Here is an 18,827-nt window from a genome sequence, read left to right as displayed (position 1 = left end):
TGGTGTATAATCCTTTTACTATGCTGCTGGATTCAGTTTACAATTGTTTTTATTCCAGCTCTTTACCTCCCTTGGTGAAAAATCCACTCACCGTACTTACAGTGACCTAGTTAGAAACCCAGACATATAGATATAGATATAGATGTAGATATAGATTTATCTCAAGGAATTGATTTACGTGATTGTGGGGCTAGCAAGTCTGAAATCTGTAGGACAGGCTGGCAGGCTCGTACTTACAGGCAGGAGCTGATGCTCTAGTCTGTCTGGAGGTAGAATTTCCTCTCCTTCAGTGAAACCTCAGTTTTGCCCTTAAGGCTTTTCAGCTGAATGGATGACACCCTCATTATGGAGAAAGTCTCGTTTTCTTAAAGTCACCTGATTGAAGACGTTACCATCTACAAAATCTCTTCACTGGCAACACCTAGATTTGTGTTTGATTGAATCACTGGGTGCTACAGCCTGGCCAAGTTGACACCTAACACCAACCATCACACCAGGCATCATTCCTAACTTCCTCCCCATAACTTGCGTAGCTAGTGAAGCATGAGTCCCGTTAATTCTACCACCTCGATGTTGCTTAAGTCAGTAAACTTCTTTTGAGTCCTCATTACCTGAACTACAGCAGTGGCCCCTAAGTGATCTCCTGCTTTTAATAATCTCCTGAAACGTGTCTGTCTTTTTAATGTATTTATTAAAGTATATTTTATATACTGCCCCCTCAGTGTCCCGAATATAGTAACAGAGTTGCAGTTGTTTCTCACAAACGCAGTGTTTGCCCTAGGAAAGCACTGAGGAGTTGCAGCTCCTCCATTTTTAGAATGGTGTTTGGTCCTGCCGCCTCTCCTCGGTCCACAGCTTGCGGGCTTTCGGAGACGCGCCGCCTCTCCTCCTCTCCCACGCCCCCACGCTGTCCAGCGGGGGCTCGCGCCCAGCGCCAGGCTGGGTTAAGGGCGGGTCGGGGTCCGCCCAGGGGAGGCGGAGCCGGAAAGAACTACATTTCCCAGGCTGCTGCGCGGTGCCGGACTCCACTTCCCAGCAACGCCCGGGGCGCCCCTCCAGGACTCCATTTCCCAGAGTTCCGCGGGAGGGCCCGACCTGGTCCCGCTTCCTCCACGTAGCTCCAGCGCGTGGCATGACTCTCAGCCGGCACCTGAAGCCGCTGTCCGGGCAGGTCGCGTAAGGCGCAGGTGAGACAGCGCGGGGCTCGAGGGGACCCGGGGTGGGTCGGGGGGGCGTGGTGTGGCGAGCCGGGGCCTGGGCCTTGGGTGCCCTGTGACAGCCAGAGGGGCCTGAAGGGTGCCAGGAACTGGGGGCGTAGGAGGGGCCCGGAAGCGTGGGAGGGGGCCCAACTGCAAGATGCGGTGGCTTCGGAGGTGGGGCCAGGAAGGGGACCTGGGGGCGTGGGAAGCGCCTGGGGGACGTGGAGGGGCCCGGCCGTGGTGGGGTCTACCCCAAGGCCTGCTGCCGCGCTGCGCGCGCTCTCGAGAGCAGCGGGATTTGTGGGCAGCGTCCCCTCCGGTCCGGGCTGCCCGTGGGGCCCTGCAGCGGGGTCAGAGCCGTCCTGTAGCGGCCCGAGCAGATTTCCAGCCCCCAGGAAGGGTCCTCAGAGGTGGTGGCGCCCCGAGGCCTGTCCATTTCTTAGCTAGAAGCGCAACCTGCCCAGAAGGAACCAGGCTCTCGAAGGCTAGCTGGGACCAGCTGGCCGCTGGTGGGCACCGGGCTGCATACAGAGGCGCCGCCCCTTCCCCGTCTGTAGCATATGGACTTTGGCTGGCAGCAGCCCAAACGACCTGGGCCAGGAGCCGCCAGCCCCAAGGTTGGCTGCCTCCCCTCTTGTCAGACAGAGGGGAGCCGAATGTTCCCTTTCTTGGCCCAGTGGGGGTCAGGGTTGGGCCTGCAGGGCAGAGCCTGGCTCTCCCAGCTGGATGGTAGCCCTAGGGCCCCTGTGCAACTCTAGACAGAGCGCTTCCTGGGGAACAGGGCTGAGAGGAGGGGATGACTCAGGCTAGATGGGTCTGTCTGGTCCCCAGTGGGCAGTCTCCCTGCCCTGCTGACCTTATACTGTGCCCGTTGCCCTAGGCCAGCCCTTGGAAATCACAGTGGGGCCCAGAGCTAAGGGCAGTGACCCTAGGCTGGGGCATCTCAGGGGAGTGGGGTTCTGTTGCGTGGGAGCGTCATGGCCTCAGCCTCACACCGTTTGGCCCTGCAGGTGCAGCCAACATGGGTGAGCCCCAGGGGTCCATGCGGATCCTAGTGACTGGGGGCTCTGGGCTGGTGGGCAGAGCCATCCAGAAGGTGGTAGCAGATGGGGCCAGGCTGCCCGGAGAGGACTGGGTGTTTGTTTCTTCCAAGGATGCTGATCTTACGTGAGTGGGCTCATCCCTGGAGCAGCCCCACCATGCCCTCTCCAGACCAAGAGCTCTGGGCCAGGCCTGTTCCTGGACCTGGCAGCCTCATGCCTGGCCCGTCCCTGCCAGGTGGCTGGCCTGGCCTGGGTGTGTGCAGTTTTGCTCGTGGGCAAACTTCCTCCCATCTCTTCCTGTAAGCCCGCACCCTCATACCAGCCAGGGCCTGACCCTCCCGCCTTCGGCCCTGCCTGGCTCCTGCCCCCAGTGCTTTGAGCCAGGGTGCTGGTTCCCTTGGGCCTCCAAGCAGCCCCTGATGGCCCGGCTCCCCCTCAGGGATGCTGCACAGACCCGAGCGCTGTTTGAAAAAGTCCGGCCCACACATGTCATCCATCTTGCTGCAATGGTGGGGGGCCTGTTCCGGAATATCAAATACAATTTGGACTTCTGGGTAAGTGAGGGGGCCCCAGTGAGCAGTGGGAGCCAGGACCCCAGATTCTGGGAACTTCCTGGCCAACTTCTCAAGCTCATGTTCCGGCCCCAGGAAGTCCCTGAGGGGCCTCCAGTGACCCACACTTGATTTGTAGGTAGAGGCGCACGCAGGTGGGCCTGGGGGTGTTTGGCCCAATAGGAAAAGCCTCAGAGCTAACCTGGGGGTTGGAGGAGCTGAGACAAGCCAGTGTTTGCCGTGTGACCCCCGCTGGTTCCTGCCCCACTGGGCCTTCAGACCCTCCTGTTCCCAGGAGGTCCAGCTGCACTGAGCCAGGCCCACGGTGCGCTCAGGGGTGCAGAGGTGTGTGAGCTGGGCTCTGGGCCTGCAGCATGTGCCCTGAGGGATTTCACATGTGGGGTAGGGGCAGGAGGAGAGCTGGGCTTGCCCACAGCCCTGCCCCTGCCTGGCTGGGCCTCTGAGGGCTGGCCCCATCATCTCTAAAATTGGCCTTGGCCTGGTTTGGCCCTGCATCGGGCCTGGGATGGCAGAAGCTCAGACCAGATTTTCCCTGGGGGCCCCTGTCGCCACAGGGCCCTCCTCGTCTCAGTGACAGCCTTCCCAGCAGGCTGCTTGGCCACCCCCTCTCCCCAGACCACCCAAATGCCCTGGCCAGCCCAAGTCCCCGGAAGGGGCCGGAGGAGGGGTGGGGCCAGCCAAGGCTTCACTGCTACTGAGCAGTAGAGCAGGGTGAGCTCCTGGGGGTGCGGGAGTGGAGGGGCCGCTTCTTCCTGCCCTGCCGCGGGGCCAGGTTGGGCCGCCTGGGCTCCTGGCTCATATGTCACCTGCCTAGCCCTCAGCAGCCCCTGTGGGCAGGCTGGCCCTGAGCTTAGGGCTGTGGCCCTCTTCTCAGGGCCCTCCCCCAGCCTCAGGGTAGGCAGGCCTAGGGCCTCCTACAGCCCTGGGGTGGGACTGACGGGCTGGGAGGGGGCGTGGCTTCTGGACCGTGGGTCCTGGGAGCTGGAACAGCTGGCTCGGGTACTGCCTGCCAGGGTGTGTCCACACTTCTGTCCCTGGAGGGGCAGGCGAGGGCTGGGATCCTGCCTGGGGCCTGACCCCGCCCTGCCCCTGCCCCCTCAGAGGAAAAACATACACATCAACGACAACGTGCTGCACTCGGCCTTCGAGGTGGGGGCGCGAAAGGTGGTCTCCTGCCTGTCTACCTGCATCTTCCCCGACAAGACCAGCTACCCTATCGATGAGACCATGGTGAGGGGCGGGGCTGGGGCGGGGCCTGGCCTGGGGGCAGGGCTGAGAAGCAGCGGCTCCTGTGCTCCCCCAGATTCACAACGGACCCCCGCACAGCAGCAATTTCGGCTACTCTTACGCCAAGAGGATGATCGATGTGCAGAACAGGTCCTCTTCCCGCGCGTGCCAGGCCGAAACCAGCCGAGAATGGGGAAGGGGCCCAGATGCCCTGTGGTGGGTGGGCCCAGGGGGCCGCCCCGGCAGGGCTCCCAGGTCTCGGCCCCCTTCCTCGCTAGCCTCGGCCGGGGTGGGCTCGCCCAGGATCCGAGGATGAGGGCCAGAGGGGATGCTGTGCCCCCGCAGGGCCTACTTCCAGCAGCACGGCTGCACCTTCACCGCTGTCATCCCCACCAACGTCTTTGGGCCCCATGACAACTTCAGCATCGAGGACGGCCATGTGCTGCCTGGCCTCATCCACAAGGCTCACCTGGCCAAGAGTGAGTGACCGCCACCCATTGCCCAGCTGGCTGCCTGCCTGACGGGGCCCCTGGGGCACAGCGGGGAGGAGGGGCGGCGCTGGCACATCCCCTGACACCGGCCCTTCCCAACCTGCAGGTCGCGGCTCAGCCTTGACGGTGTGGGGCACAGGGAAGCCTCGGAGGCAGTTCATCTACTCACTGGTTGGTGCCGCGAGGGGCACAGCTGTTCCCCAGAACGTCTCCCGGAGCCGCCGTGCTGGCTGTGGGGAGGCAGGAGGGAGCCTAGGAAGGGCCGGGTGTCCAGGCTGAGCCCCCAGGGGGAGCAGTTCCTGGTCCTCGCTAGGTCCGTGTACGTTCCTGTCCCTAGGGAAGTTGCTGGGTACAGCTCTGAGCTCATCAGGAGAAAGGACTTGGGGCTGAGCTGGCCAGGCACTACCCAAAGGGGGGTAACCCGGGCCCCAGCCAAGCCTGGGCTGCACCCTGCCGAGCAGGAGCACTTGGGAGAGGTGACCTGGGCCCATTTGGCCATAATTTGTGGCCTTTGACCCTGGCTGTCTGACCTCCAGGACCTGGCCCGGCTCTTTATCTGGGTCCTGCGGGAGTACGATGAGGTGGAGCCCATCATCCTGTCAGGTGGGTGCCGTGCAGCCCCACCCCCATTGCAGTGGGGCAGGACACCCGCCTGTCCTGAGAGCCGCTGAGCAGGGCAGCGGGAACATCCGTGGGGCTGGGCGGCAGCGGGTCCAGGCAAAAGAGGCCTGACCTGGCCGTTGGCCCTTCGGTCCCCACAGTGGGCGAGGAGGATGAGGTGTCCATCCAGGAGGTGGCCGAGGCCGTGGTGGAGGCCATGGACTTCCATGGGGAGGTCACCGTATCCTTTGGTTCTAGGCAGGAGACTGTGGGCCTCCCTGCAGGAGGCTGTGGGTCTGACGCACCCATGGCACTCGCCCTGGCAGCCGGGGGTGAGGGTGTCTGCTGCTCTCTCCTGGGGTTCCCCCTGGGAAGGCTAGACAAGGTTCAAGGGCAGGCTGGTGGGGGGGTGGGCTGCCCCTTCTGCTGTGCCCTTGACCAGGTGCCTAGTTTGATACAACCAAGTCGGACGGGCAGTTTAAGAAGACGGCCAGTAATGGCAAGCTGCGGGCCTACCTGCCCGACTTCCGGTTCACGCCCTTCAAGCAGGGTGAGCCCTCCCACCCCATCCCTCAGGACCACCCGGCCCCTCCTTGGCGTTGGGCCACCACCGCCCCTCCCCAGGCCTCAGCTTCCCTACTGCCAGTTGGGGGTGGACGCCCTGCAGCTTTGGCCTCCATGGCCTCACCGCGGAGGCAGGACACGGGGGTGACTGCCTTACGCCCTGGCCCTCACCCGCCGCCTCTGCAGCCGTGCAGGAGACCTGCGCCTGGTTCACTGACAACTACGAGCAGGCCCGGAAGTGAAGCGTGCGGCGCGGCGGGAGCGGGTGCCGCCCTGTCCCCGGCGCTCGGCCAGCAGAGCCCAGCAGTGGCCACTCACAACTGCCCTCGTGGCGGTGGGCCCCTGCCCCACGCCCTCTGCCGGGGCAGGCCTGGCTGACTGTCCGGGGAGGCCACCGTTCACACCGTCCTCAGGGAAGCCAAGGCCTGGCCAGGCCCGGCACCCTGCTCCCCGACGCCAGTCGCAGAGCATGTACACTTATGATCCCTGGGAGCCAATAAAGTGCATTGCCACAGGCCTGGCCCCGGCAGCTCTGTACCAGCCCCCCCATCTCCCCCGCCCCCGGCACTGCCTCCTGAGCCTGGCCAGCCCCCAAGAGCTGCTGGGCCACGGTGGCCAGCTGTCCCTGGGGTGGAAGGGCAGCGGTGGCCAGAGGCCCGGACAGGTGGTGTGCGGGCAGGTGTCAGGAGAGGCTGGACTGTCAGCCGGCGGGGACAGAGGGCAGGCACCTGCGGCTGCGGCCAGAGCCGAGCCTCCACGCACAGCCAGGTGCAGGCCTGGGTAACCTGCACTCCCCAGGCTTACCCCGCCTCATCCCCAGGACTTTGGGGAAAGAGGCTGGGTCTGGATTTGGACAGGCTGAGCGGGCACACAGATGGATCTGAGGAGAGCAGTGGCGATTGGCCAGTTCAGACCTGGCCCCTCATCTCCCTAGCCCTCAGGTGGCAGCTTGGGTGCTGGGGCTTGGCCTGCCCTTCTCCCGTGGGTAGCAGCAGGTGTCATGCAAGAGTGGGCCTGGTGGGCACGGAGGTGAGCGGCACAGGCCTCCCATCCTCGACAGGAAAGTCTGGACCGGTTGACCCACCGGCCCCCGCCTAGCCAGTCAGTGCTGGGTGTGCTTCCCCCAGGACCCAGGCACCTTCCCTGGCTCCGGGGCCCACCTCTTCTCGGGTCCTCTCTTCCCTGGGGTACCCTTTGCTGTCTTCACACCAGTGACTCCCAGCTTTCTTCTGGCCCCAGGTGCGCCTGCCACGTTCCTTACTTCCTTTGTTCATTCAGGTGCTGTGGGCTGCCTTCCCTGTGCCAGGCACGCAAGTCCCAACCCCTGTCCCCGTGTCCAGCTGATCCCTCACTGCGTTTGTTACCACCACCCCCGCCCACGGGCCTCTGCAGGGGCCAGTCCTGCCCCTCTCACGTCAGTGCCTCCCCACCTTTCAGGTCTCTGCTGACGGGGTTCTTCCTCTCTGAGGCCCACCCCACCTGCTTGCTTCTCTGGAAACACCTCCCCCGCCGCACCCCCCAGGGCTTGGAGCTCCAGGACCTGCTCAGCCCTTCACGCTGTATTCCCTGGGTGCCAGCCCTTTGTGAATGTGAAGGGTCTGCCCCCGTGGGCGTTCCGGGAGAGGGGGAGGAGGTGGTCCCTGAGTTGGAGCTTGGATCAGCCAAGTGAGAACGGGGGGAAGGAGGCCCAGCGCAGGGCAGAGACGCCTGGACATGCCTGGCCGGACACAAGTAGTGGTTGTGTGTGCTGACTTGTCCTTTGGGTTATGGGGTGCGTGTGTTTATCGTAGACAGGCTGTCTCTCCAGCCAGAATGCAGATCTGCGGGGTAGGGGCCACTGCTGTGTGGCCTTTGTTCCCAGCCCAGAGCAGGGCCCCCACACTGAAGGGGCAGCGTTGAAGGCATGAAGGGATCTCATTGTTGAGGAGCTTAGAACGTGTCAAAGTAGGGTTTGAAGGAAATAACATCTTTAAAATTCAGTCTTAAAAACTGCAATTTTAGTTCTTCAGCCTTATTTTTCCCATGTCAATCAAAAATTACAAGCACAGCCCACACCCACACCCACCCTCCCCCTCTCAGTCTCTAAGGTGGTCCCTGGCCCTGGCCAAGCACTCCATCTCCCACAGGACCAGCAAGAGGGGCCAGGTCTCCGCTGGGGACCTAGGCCTCACGAAGGTCTCCCCCGCAGCTCCCTGAGAGGCCCTCAGAAACGAGAATCCAGGCTGGCCTGAGGACCTCCTTTAACAGAAAAGCAGACCCCGGCTCCCACGTTTCACTGGCTGTGCCAAGTTTATGCTGTCACCCGGACCCACTGCGGCTTGGGGAAGAGCTGACCACAAGCCCTGACCAGGCAACCCTGTCGTCCACACCCAAGTCCCCTGCAGGCTCCAAGAGCACTCTGTTCCCACCCAGAGAAACAGGCCTGAGGCACCCACCTCTGGGACAAGACCAGAGGAGCCCCCACCCTTTCCTAACCTTCGCCTTTAAATGACCAGCTCAAGTTGCCCTTTGGGAAATTTCACACATCGGGACAGACCCCAATACAGTATTCTGGCCGCCCGCCCGGCGCCCCGCGCCGTGGCCCGCCCCTCCTCGCCCTAGATCTCTCCGGCCAATGAGCTGCGAAGGGGCGGGACCAATTGGTAGCGAGCGATAGAGCGTGGAGCCCGCGGGAGGGGCCGGAGCGTGAGGTCTCGGCAGCCAATGGACGAGGGCAGGTGTTGGGCGGTGTAGCCCATTGGCGGCGCTGAGGGCGCGGGCGGGGCGCGGCGCGGTGGCGATATGGCGGCGGCGATGGCGGCGGAGTCTGACGCGAGGCGCGTGGGCTTCGTGGGCGCGGGCCGCATGGCGGAGGCCATCGCGCAGGGCCTCATCCAAGCAGGTGGGGCGCGTGGGGTCCCGGGCCCGCGGGCTAGCGGGCGTCCGACACCGGCCTGTGTGGGAGGGACGGGCTTACCTCTCCGTAGCTCACCTGCCCCGCGGAGCCCCGGGCAGCACGGGGCCCTCCGCGCAGGGGCCCCAGGGTGGAGCTGGCCGGCGGGCGTGGGCCAGGGCGGCACGCGGACCCTGTCCCTCCGGTCTCTGCTTCCTCTGGGAGCGCGGCTGGAGGGGATGTGGTGGAGAGGCTCAGCGCCGGCCGTCTCCACGTCCGAGTTGAGATGAGCTGTGAGTGCACAGAATAAAATATACGCCGAATTTGGAAGATTTAGCATCCAAACAAAAAATAACGTATCTTAGTAACTTTTAGTATTGATTAGGTGTTGGAAGGGTAACATATTGGCTACACTGAGTTAAATAAAATGTACTGCAATTCACCCGTTTCTTCCTACTTGTTTAATAAGACTACTAGAACATGTAAAGTTACGTGTGTGGCTCGAGCGATACTTCTCTTGGACAGCCCTAGCTTAGAGCGCGGGATCTCCTGCCGACTTCCTAACCTCGTGCCTCGGTCGAGCTGCCTGACCGCTCTGAGCCTCCGACTCTTCTTTCTGTTTGTTCGCCGGCTGCACCCCTGGTGTCCGGCACTGTGCACATTTGGGGCCACATCATTCTCCATTCTTCACATTGTAGTCTGTTTAGCCCCTTGCCTGGCTTCTCCCCACTAGATGTCAGTGACACCCCCAGTTTTGACAGCCAAAATGTCTCCAGACACTGTCAATGTCCCCAGCGAGGGGTGGGGGGCAAAATCATCCTCGGTCGAGCACCACTTATAGCAGGGACGGAGATGCTGTCCTAATCATACTCCACAGTATTTAGAAACCTTTATATGTAGATATGGACTGGTTTTCTGCTTCAGCCACATGTCAAGGTCTAGAAAGGTCAAAATCATCAGAAAACGGTTTACTGCAAGTCTCAGGTGTTTTACCTGTAAAACCTGGAGTATCACCTGCCTCCCCGGCTGCACAGAGTCTCACAGTGCTGCCACCGTCTCTTCAGGCCGTGGGGTGCACTTCTGCCTTCCTGTTAGACCTTACAGAAATCTGATCTGTAGAGGATTTCTGCCAAACGGGCACTGAGCTTCTGCTTGGATGTCCCCGTACAGATGCACCCCCCTCCGGAGGAAGCTCATCCCCAACCCCAGCCTCCCTACCCACCATACCCCCTCCGCAGCCTTCCCGTTCCCAGAGGCAGGGATCCCTGGGATCTGTGTCCTCAAGAGACAAGGCAAGCTCCTGGCCCCTGTGTCCGGCAGGGCGTCTGGACTCAGCAGCAGCAGCAGGTGGGCAGCGATGACTGCTGAGTAGAATCAAGTGAAGCTGGTCGCATGGTCCCAGCCGAGTGGAGCGGCCCCGCCAAGCACCTGGCTTCTTGGAGAGGCTCAGCGTGGCCCAGGTGTGGCTGAGCCTCAGAGACCTGCTGTAAGGGGCCGCCAGGCTGGCTTCTTCCCGCGCCACATCCTCACTGACACCCCCTACTCGCCTTTGCCTTTCCTTCCAGGAAAAGTGGAAGCTCAGCACGTGCTGGCCAGCGCGCCGACGGACAGGAACCTCTGCCGCTTCCGGGTGAGCCGGGCAGCTCCTCTGAGTGGAGGCTTCCCAGGGCTCAGATGGCTCTTGGCTCCTTGGGGCCAGGGAAGTGCTGCTTACTTAACTAAAGTTTTGAGACAGGCTGGGCTGGGCTGGGGAAGGGGAGGTCAAAGGCCAGAAGGAAAGTCAAGGTTGTGGAGGGCCAGGGTGGGGTAAAGGGGTGTGTGTGTGCGTGTGCGTGTGCGTGTGCGTGTGCATGCTGGACGGGCAGGAATATCACGGGCACTCACTGGGATCAGAGGGCTCGAGGAGGTGCTGACATCAGGGCCATCTGAGGTTGGATCCTGAGCGAGAACGGGTGGTCTGGGCGCATGATGGGCATTAGGTTTGGGGCCGTTTGCAATGGGGTGCCCGTGGGGTTGCAGGGTGGGCTCCGGCAGGGAGGGCCGTGGTCTGGGAGCATGCCCGCTGACGTGGGCCTGGTCCCGGCAACCCTGCCGCAGGCCCTGGGCTGCCAGACCACCCACTCCAACCTGGAGGTGCTGCAGAGCTGCTCCCTCGTCTTCTTTGCCACCAAGCCCCACGTCTTGCCGGCCGTCCTGGTGGAGGTGGCTCCTGTGGTCACCGCTGAGCACATCTTGGTGTCCGTGGCTGCCGGGGTCTCCCTGAGCACCCTGGAGGAGGTGAATGGCCTGTCGAGGTGCAGTGGGGGCTGAGGCTCTGACCCCAGGGTGGGCTCTGCTGGCCTCCCACCCCTGCCATCCCAGACCGGCTGCAACCTGGGTCCAGCCCTTCCAGAAACCAGGATGGGTGGGTTGGGGGGCAGACAGCCTCGCAGCCGGCCTGCACAGGCGGCCAGGTAGCTAGGGGGCTGGGGTTAGGGCTCCTCCCACCTGGGGTTAGGGCTCCACGCCCGGGAAGTAGCGGGGAGCCTGCGCTGGCCCGGCATGTGCCTGCCCGGCAGCAGGATCCCACAGCTGCCCTGATCGCAGCCTCTCTCCCGCCAGCTGCTGCCCCCGGTGGCGCGAGTGCTGCGGGTCTCGCCCAACCTGCCCTGCGTGGTCCAGGAGGGGGCCATGGTGATGGCGCGGGGCCGCCATGCTGGGAGCGGCGAGGCCGGGCTCCTGCGGACCCTGCTGGAGGCCTGCGGGCAGTGCGAGGAGGTGCCCGAGGCCCAGGTGGACGTCCACACTGGCCTCAGCGGCAGCGGTGTAGCCTTTGTGAGTGTGGTCTGGTCCCCGCACCCCAGCCCCTGCCCTCACAGGCCGGCCCTCCCTCGGCAAAGTGGGGCCTTGTGGAGCCCCCCCGACAGCCCCTGACCCCACGGCTCCCCGGCTGGGTCCCCAGCTCCCCGTGTGCGCCGCCCACCCCATATCTGTGCCTTCCTGGGCCTTTGAGGCTGGCCCCTTGGCAGACGCCTGGGCTCTGGCCTCGGCTCTGGTGGCTGGTGTGCCGGACCTTGTTCCTGAGGGTACCCAGCCTTTTCCAGGCTGGGTTGTGTGTCCAGGGGAGTGCTGGTTTTGTCCCCGCCCCCCGCTGCTACAGGTGTGCGCCTTCTTGGAGGCCTTGGCTGAAGGAGCCATCAAGATGGGCATGCCCAGTGGCCTGGCCCACCGCATTGCCGCCCAGACCCTGCTGGTGAGACCCTGCTGCCCGGTCCTGGGGGAGTGTGTGGAAGGGGAGGGGGCTGTGGGAAGGGAGACGGCAGGCCTGAGCAGCCTGGGCTGAGACGGGGCGGTGGGGACGGGGGTGGGGCTGAGCTGAGGAGGGGCTGCTGGCCTCCCCCGAGTCACCCCAGTGCCACTGTCCCCAGGGCACAGCCAAGATGCTTCTGCAGAAGGGGCAGCACCCGGCTCAGCTGCGGACTGACGTGTGCACGCCGGGCGGCACCACTATCTATGGGCTCCACGCGCTGGAGCAGGGCGGGCTGCGGGCGGCGGCCATGAGCTCCGTGGAGGCTGCCACCTGCCGGGCCCGGGAACTCAGCAGGAAGTAGGGCACAGGCACTGGGTGCAGGCCGTGGCCACCCCCCCCCCCCAGCCCCTTCCCAAGGACTCAGGTTCTCTCCAGCCTGCAGGCCAGTGGAGGAGCTGCTTGAGTTCTGGGAGGATGGGTGGAGGACAGTTCCTGGCCAGCGGGGAACACAGCAGGGTGTGGGCCCCTCTCCAGACCCTGAGCTCGTGGCAAGTGGCAGGTGGAGCTGGTCCTGATGACCCTTCCCTGGGTCAAGAGTCCTGGAGAGTCCCATGGCCTGGCCTCTGACTGCAGGATTTGGTTCTTAGCATGTCTGTGAAAGGACCAACAGGCCACGAAAGCCAGCAACTTGGGGCCCTAAGCAAGGATGAGGGGCCTCTGGGTGCGGGGCAGGCTACCTGCAGCCCAAGGCTCACAGGGGCCTCCCCACCCCACACGGGCCCTAGTGCTGGAGCCCCTTCCGTCCACCCGCCAGCTGTGAGGCTTGCGGCAAAGTGACCCCCTGTCTGTGAACAGGGCTTACATGGCAGCCTGCCCCTCACTGCCCGCACAGCCCTGAGCCCCCCACCACTCCAGCCTTCATGGGCGGCTGGCCCTCAGCCAGCGACCTTAGCCCTTCCACCTGCTAGAAGGCTCAGCCCGAGTCCATTTCAGCACCTTTTTTTTCACTTTTGAATTGGGAATAAAGATGCTGTCCTATAGCATGGAGCAACCAATATTTAATTGGAGGCTGGTAAAACCAAATTGCAAGTCCCTGGAAGCACATCTCAGCCAAGGCCCGGGATACTGGGCTCAGACTCGGAGCTGTGGGTGCAGGTGGTCTGGGGACAGGGTTTCCCATCACCCAAGAGCTCTGCAAGGGTAGGGTCCCCTCCCCCCGCCCGGCACTCTAACCTCACCCTCAGCTGTACGTCCATGGGTCCCCGCCATGTATCTTCCAACAGGATTCCTGAGGACCAGGCTGGGCTCGGCTTGGGGAGTGGAAGATGCACCTCTGCCCAGCCCTGCCCTTAGGCGGTCACCTCCTGAATGTGAGGTGCCTGGTGAACCCAGCTGGTGATGGCGCGTGACAGGAAAGGGAGGATGGGTGGAGGTACGGGTTAGTGTTAGCGTATGGGTTAGGGCACGGGTACGGTTTAGGGTACGACAACGGGTTAGGGCTAGGATTAGGGTACGGGTTAGGGTTAGGGTTGAAGAGGACCTGACCCAAGATTGGCACTGCCCGTACCCTTGGCACTGGCTGGCCAAGTCTTTTCACCTTATACTGCAAAGCTAAAGTTACTTTTCTCAGAAGCTGGTGGATGTGAGCTTTTTTCATCAATGTTGTCCCTTTTCTGTACCCTCCCCACTTTTTCAAATCAGGTGTTCTGGATCCAAGCACTAGACAGAGTTACAAAAATAAGACTAGAACAGGGATCATGTGACGTTGGCATATCCAGCCTTTATTATAAAGCGCACTGGGCCCATCTGGCCGGTGACCTCTGCTGTCAGTGAGGTTGGCTGTGAAAGGGTCCCTCGACAGGACAAGCACCCACAGCCCACTTCAGCACCCTTGCCCCCGGGGCTCCCCTGGTGATCCTGACCAGCTCTTGGGCCAGCAGGCTGGGGGTCCCAGGAGGCCCGAGCCCCTGCTGGAGGGCGCCCCCTTCCTCTCACCCCACGCTCCAGTGCTCCATCTTCGGTCCAGCTGTCACCTGGGGGCTCATTCCCAAGCGTGAGGCCCCTCGGGCAAGTTTGGCCTCACACGGGTTCCCTCTGATGCTGCAGCCTGGTCTTGCCCTCCCAACCCCCCAAGGTGGGCTGGTTTCAGCAGAAGCCACAAGCTCACCTTTCCACCTGCGGTGCTTTCCTGCTGTGCCTACCACCAAGCCCATGGGGCCAGCCCTGACAGTGACTGACCAGGGATCAGTGGAATCAGTGACCTTTACCGCCTTGGGGATTTGTCAGAGGGCTGTGAACAGGATGGGGAGAGCGTGGTGGCTGTGTCCCTGAGCACTTCCCAGGCCACAGGCGTCCCACACCCTCACAAGAGACGTGTAATCCTTGAGGGCAAGAAACCCAGTCTCCAGCGTGGTGCCCAGCGCTCTGCAGGTGTGGCTGCTGAAGGAATTCAAGCAGCAACTAAGACCCCTCCCTCGGTGCCATCAACAGCCTTACTCTCCTTAGCACAAACCAGGGAGCTGCTTAGATGCCCCGGGCCCAGCGGCAGTGAGGCCACTTCACCCATTCTCCTGCAGAGACAAACTGGAGTCTCCCCCAGGAAGCCTCTGCCCTGTGGTTCACACTGAGGTGAGCCCAGGGAGGTGGGTGACCTCGTGCCAGAGCTGCGATGGGGCCCGGGGTCACAAGGATCATTGCTGGGGCTGCATTTGGGGCCAGAGCCGCCCTCTTCATGTGCAGGGCCTGGTGGCACCAGTGCCCCCATTCTAGAGAGGACAATTTCGGAGGCCCTTGGGTGAGGTAGTCCCCAGCCCAGCAAAGCGAAGCGGCTCCCAGACCCACCCTTGACGGGCCCCCTAACTCTTCAAGGCCCCAGGCCAGCATGCGCTATGCCTCGTTCCCGTGCTGCCCATCCAGGGCCGTGGGGACCGGCCAGAGCCACCTCCTGGGGTGCAGCCTTGATTCCCCAGAGGGGACGAGGCTGGCGCCACATGAGAGGAAGTGGGAGGTCCTGTCCTGATAGCCGGTTCTCAATACCAACTGCAGTCCCCCTGCCCAGGCTCCGGGGTACAAGAGGATTAAAGGCTGAGACAGGAAACTTGGCAAAAGGGGCAGCGCTGATGATGCTACCAGAGGCCACCCTCGCCCAGTGCCCACCTGGGCTCTGAGGTCTGTCTCTCCACAAGCCCCTATAGGCAGGCCGGGCAGGCAGCTTCGTGACCAGAAGCTCCCGGCCTGGGTCCCTGGGTCGCCACCAGCTGGAGAGGCAGGTGGTGTAACATGCAAGACAGCCTGAAGCCCCGTGCAGCTGCTTGGTTAGACCCAGGGCCAGCGTAGACCGCCAGAGGCTCCTGCAGGTGTGCAGGCTTGACACAGATGGAAGTGGGGGTGCCAGGTAGGCCCCAGCAGGTGCGGCTGGAGGCTGCTGCCCGGGCCTGGCTAGCCAAGCCTCCCTTCTCTTGTTCCCAAATCCTACATACTGTCCCTCAGCTTTCAGATTTGACATACACATACATATGTTGTTTTGAGGGTTTTTTTGTTCTTTTTTTTGACTGGGGGTGGTTCCAAGGAACAGTTTATGTCCTTGCTCTGGGGGCGCCCAGCCGTCCTACCGCCGTGCACAGCCCTCCCGTCCCGCAAACATAGCACCTGTCTGTGGCCTCTGCAGTCTCAGACCACCAGGAGGATGGGGCAGGTGAGGATGAGGGCAGAGCGCTGAGAAAGGCAGCACCTCAGATCCGGCCCCACTGCCCCTCACAAGGGCTCTGGGTATCTCTGCAGGGCAGCCTCTGGGAGGCCTGGGTAGGTATCTCTCGGCCTCAGGCCACCAGCAGGATCCTGAATCTAGAGCTGGACGGTTACAGAGCCCTTACCTTCTCCTTACAAAATGTGCCATCTAGGAGCCTAATTGATGGGGCCATGGGAAGCAGCTCCTCAGCCACGCCCTGGGCAGTGCCAGGAGCAGGGGAAAAGCCTGAGGGCAGGCTGGGCAGGGGAGCCTTGGAGGGGAGCTAAGGCACTGAGGGTCGTCCTGGCATGGCCGTCAGTGCCACAGGGCTGCTCCGGGGAAACGGCATGGCTCTGGGCCCTGGGGCTGGACAAAGTGGACTGTGGCTGGCCGGGGCACAGGGCGCTGGCCCGGCCATTGGTCTGTCACCAGGGCCCAGGTCTAGTGCTCGCCAACCCCACAGAACAAGAGAGCTGTTCGGAGTGTTTTCTTAAGGAAAGTTAAAAGTCCGAGTGGAACACAAACCTACAGCCCTCGCGGCATCCAGAACCTTGGGAGGCCCCTGAGTGCCGGGCACCATCCTCCCTTCCCAGCCCACGGAGCCCTCCACCCCGGGTCCCTGAAGAGTATCTGTTGAAAACAGATTTAATGCACTAAAAACAAAACGAGTGGTGTGCTTCCCACTGAGACGACCAACAGCGTGGCTGTGGTCGGGAGGGATTGGAGCGCCGGGCCCTCGTCCGGTACAAGTGCTGGGCGGTGTGGACAGGAACATGGCTGGAGGCCTCAGCCCCACAGGGGCCAGGGTGGGAGCACAGCCACCTGCTCTCTGATACGTGCTGTGGTGTGTGTGCCAGGCCTGCATGGGAGGGCACCTGGCGAAGACCGCAGACCCCACGTGCGCGCCTGCCCAGGAAGAGGGAGCAGGCGCCCGCGGCCTCTGTTCTGTCCCCGCATGAAACGCGGGCACCAGTGGAGGGGACGGCCCTTCACCAACAGAGCTCCTCTGAGCCAGGCTGGGCTGGGATCCCTGCAACCCCGAGCCGGGGGTGAGGCCACCCCAGGGGAGGGGAGGAGAGATGGGGAGGCTGTGTGTATGCCCTCCAAGTGCTGCAGGAGAAAGGCCACTGGGGGCTGCTCGGGCTGGCCTGGTCACACCCCATCATCAGGGACGGCAGGAGAGGGCCCGATGCCCCCCAGCCTCCGGGCCATGCTGATCAGTGAGCGAAGCTGCACCAGCTTCAGCGGCCCTACCTCCCGGGGGTCCCGGCTCTCCAGCCATCGCAGAGCTGTCTCCAGGCCCCGCACGGCCTCCCCAGCGGAGGGCACGGCGGCCTCCTCCTCCTCCTCTCCTCCCGCCGCGACAGAGGGCAGGCAGGCTGGGGGTGGAGGGGCCCCAGGGACCAGCACGGGAGGCCGGCTGGGGCCTGGGTCCTCTCTGCAGCCGTCGGGCAGCCCCCCGTCATCGTCCAGGTGCAGCCACTCGGCCACCTCCTCGGGCGCCAGCCGCTTGTAGGCCAGGGCTGCCAGGTGCGTGAGATCGCTAAGCACCCTGCTGCGCTCCGCGGCCTCCTCGGCCTGGCCAGCTGGCTGCCCAGCGCACTCCTCCGCCGGCCGGGGCTCAAAGGCAGCCCGCAAGCCCAGCAGCCAGCAGCGCTCGATGCTGCCTGCCTGCACCAGGTCCCAGGAGAGGCCGGCCAGGTAGAGCATGTCCTTGAGCATGAAGCTGCGCATGAAGTCCAGCGGGGACCCCCCGGCGCAGGACACGGCCAGCCGCAGCAGCTCCCGCTTGTACAGCTGCTTGAAGGCGGCCACCACTCCCTGCTCCAGTGGGGCCGGGATGTGCGCCCGGCTGCTGCCCTTGGACAGGAACAGCACCCGCACCGCCCCGTCGGGGGTCTGCAGCTCCTCCGGAGGGCCCAGGGGCTCAGGCCGGCACCTCCTGGGGGTCTCCTCGCTCTCCCCCAGGGTGGGCATCCTGGCCGCAGGGCTGGGGCAGGGCGGGTGGGCCACGAGCAGCACAGCCTTCTGCTGCAGGCAGCTGCGGCGCAGGTAGCGCCTGACGCCCGGGACGAACTCCTCGAAGAACCAGCCGCGCAGCAGCGGGCGGCTGAGCCAGGCGTCGGGGCTGTAGCGGTAGGAGGCGGGGAACTTGTCCTGGTTGTGGTGGCGCAGGCTGGGTGGGTCCGGTAGCTGCCCGATGACCAGCGGTTTCAGCTTGTGGCTGCCGGTCAGGTTGGCGGCCAGCAGCACCGTCACCCGGTCGCCCCGCCAGCGACGGCCGCAGCCCCCCGCGCCCAGGGGCGCGGCCTGCTCCGGAAGCAGCTTCCAGTAGAGGCCGGTGACGTTGGCGTTGTAGATCTGCTCGTCGCCGTAGCCGCCCTCGGCGGGGACAGGGGAATTCAGGGCGCGGTCGGGCAGGGGGCCGGTGCGGGTGAGCTGCGCGGGCTCCTGCTTGACCGGCAGGCCAGGCGCTGGGCCGGCGGCCGGGGGCTCGGCCTCGCCGTAGATGCGCTGGCTGGAGATGCCGTGGCGCTTCTGCCAGCGCCAGAACCAGCCGTGGCTGGCCTTGAAGGTGCACTCGGGCCCGTAGATCTGGCGCGCGAAGGCCTCGGCCTGCGCTTGGATGAGCGGCCCCGACAGCGGCACGCCGTGCTGGCGCAACGCCAGGAACCACGAGTAGACGGCGCGGTCGATCTCCTCCTCGTTGGCTAGCCGCATCTTCTTGCGCTGCGTACCCACCTCGCCGCCCAGCTGCTCCAGGAACCAGCGCAGCTTGGGCTCGTCCTTGAGCCAGCCGCGCAGCGTGCCGCCGGGCACGCCGAAGTCGCGGCACACGCTGGCCTGCCGCTCGCCGCCCTTGACGCGCTCGATGGCCTGCAGTTTGTCCTTGATGGAGTAGGCCTTGCGGAAGGCCATCTTCACAGCCACGCGGGGCCGCGGCCCGGGCGCGGGGGGCGGCGGCCGCGCGGCGGGGACCGGGGCGGGCGCAGGGGGCCGCGGCGACTGCGCGGGGCGCCCGGGCGGCGGGCGGCGGCCGCGGCGCGGGGCCGAGCCGGCCGGGAGTCCCGCGGGGTACATGGTTGCTGCTGCGGCTGCGGCGGCAGCGGGGGCGCGGGAACCGGGGCCATACGCCCGCCCGGCCGGCCGCGCTGGGCGGGCGCTGGGGGCGGGACCGGCCGGGCCCTCCCCTTTGTCTCGCCCGCTCGGCGCGCGCAGGCGCCTTGGCCCCGCGCGGCCCCACCCCGCGCCTCACGTCACCCGGCACGTGCCGGCCGGTCTGCCCCGCCCGGGCCCGCCGAG

The 18,827-nt window shown here is 64.2% G+C and overlaps 3 protein-coding genes across 5 annotated transcripts; 2 read left to right on the top strand and 1 right to left on the bottom strand.

The window, feature by feature from the left end:
* Window positions 1-1,078: 1,078 nt before the first annotated feature.
* On the top strand, window positions 1,079-7,982 carry GFUS (GDP-L-fucose synthase). 3 transcript variants are annotated; one of them, XM_060115858.1, is made up of 11 exons: window positions 1,099-1,187; window positions 2,210-2,366; window positions 2,682-2,796; window positions 3,916-4,044; window positions 4,118-4,191; window positions 4,387-4,520; window positions 4,639-4,703; window positions 5,069-5,135; window positions 5,294-5,373; window positions 5,583-5,682; window positions 7,885-7,982. In XM_060115858.1, exons 2-11 carry the CDS (start codon window positions 2,221-2,223, stop codon window positions 7,890-7,892), a joined length of 918 nt encoding a protein of 305 aa, XP_059971841.1. In that variant the 5' UTR covers window positions 1,099-1,187; window positions 2,210-2,220; the 3' UTR covers window positions 7,893-7,982. The 3 variants fall into 3 exon arrangements, with proteins under 3 accessions (XP_059971842.1, XP_059971841.1, XP_059971840.1); XM_060115857.1 differs by lacking the exon at window positions 7,885-7,982 and adding an exon at window positions 5,883-6,210; XM_060115859.1 differs by lacking the exons at window positions 2,210-2,366; window positions 7,885-7,982 and adding an exon at window positions 5,883-6,210 and having other exon boundaries at window positions 1,079-1,187.
* Window positions 7,983-8,396: 414 nt separating this feature from the next.
* On the top strand, window positions 8,397-13,419 carry PYCR3 (pyrroline-5-carboxylate reductase 3). The gene is made up of 6 exons (XM_060115860.1): window positions 8,397-8,577; window positions 10,134-10,198; window positions 10,666-10,845; window positions 11,170-11,382; window positions 11,708-11,800; window positions 11,976-13,419. Exons 1-6 carry the CDS (start codon window positions 8,478-8,480, stop codon window positions 12,156-12,158), a joined length of 834 nt encoding a protein of 277 aa, XP_059971843.1. The 5' UTR covers window positions 8,397-8,477; the 3' UTR covers window positions 12,159-13,419.
* Window positions 13,420-13,557: 138 nt separating this feature from the next.
* On the bottom strand, window positions 13,558-18,673 carry TIGD5 (tigger transposable element derived 5). Its single transcript, XM_060116304.1, has one exon. The coding sequence runs from the start codon at window positions 18,603-18,605 to the stop codon at window positions 16,677-16,679; it is 1,929 nt and encodes a 642-aa protein (XP_059972287.1). The 5' UTR covers window positions 18,606-18,673; the 3' UTR covers window positions 13,558-16,676.
* Window positions 18,674-18,827: the final 154 nt, after the last annotated feature.

This window comes from Mesoplodon densirostris, chromosome 13 (genome assembly GCF_025265405.1).
Source record: "Mesoplodon densirostris isolate mMesDen1 chromosome 13, mMesDen1 primary haplotype, whole genome shotgun sequence".
Taxonomy (NCBI): domain Eukaryota; kingdom Metazoa; phylum Chordata; class Mammalia; order Artiodactyla; family Ziphiidae; genus Mesoplodon; species Mesoplodon densirostris.
Note: the sequence above shows the minus strand (reverse complement) of the source record. Positions and strands in the feature narration are given on the sequence as shown.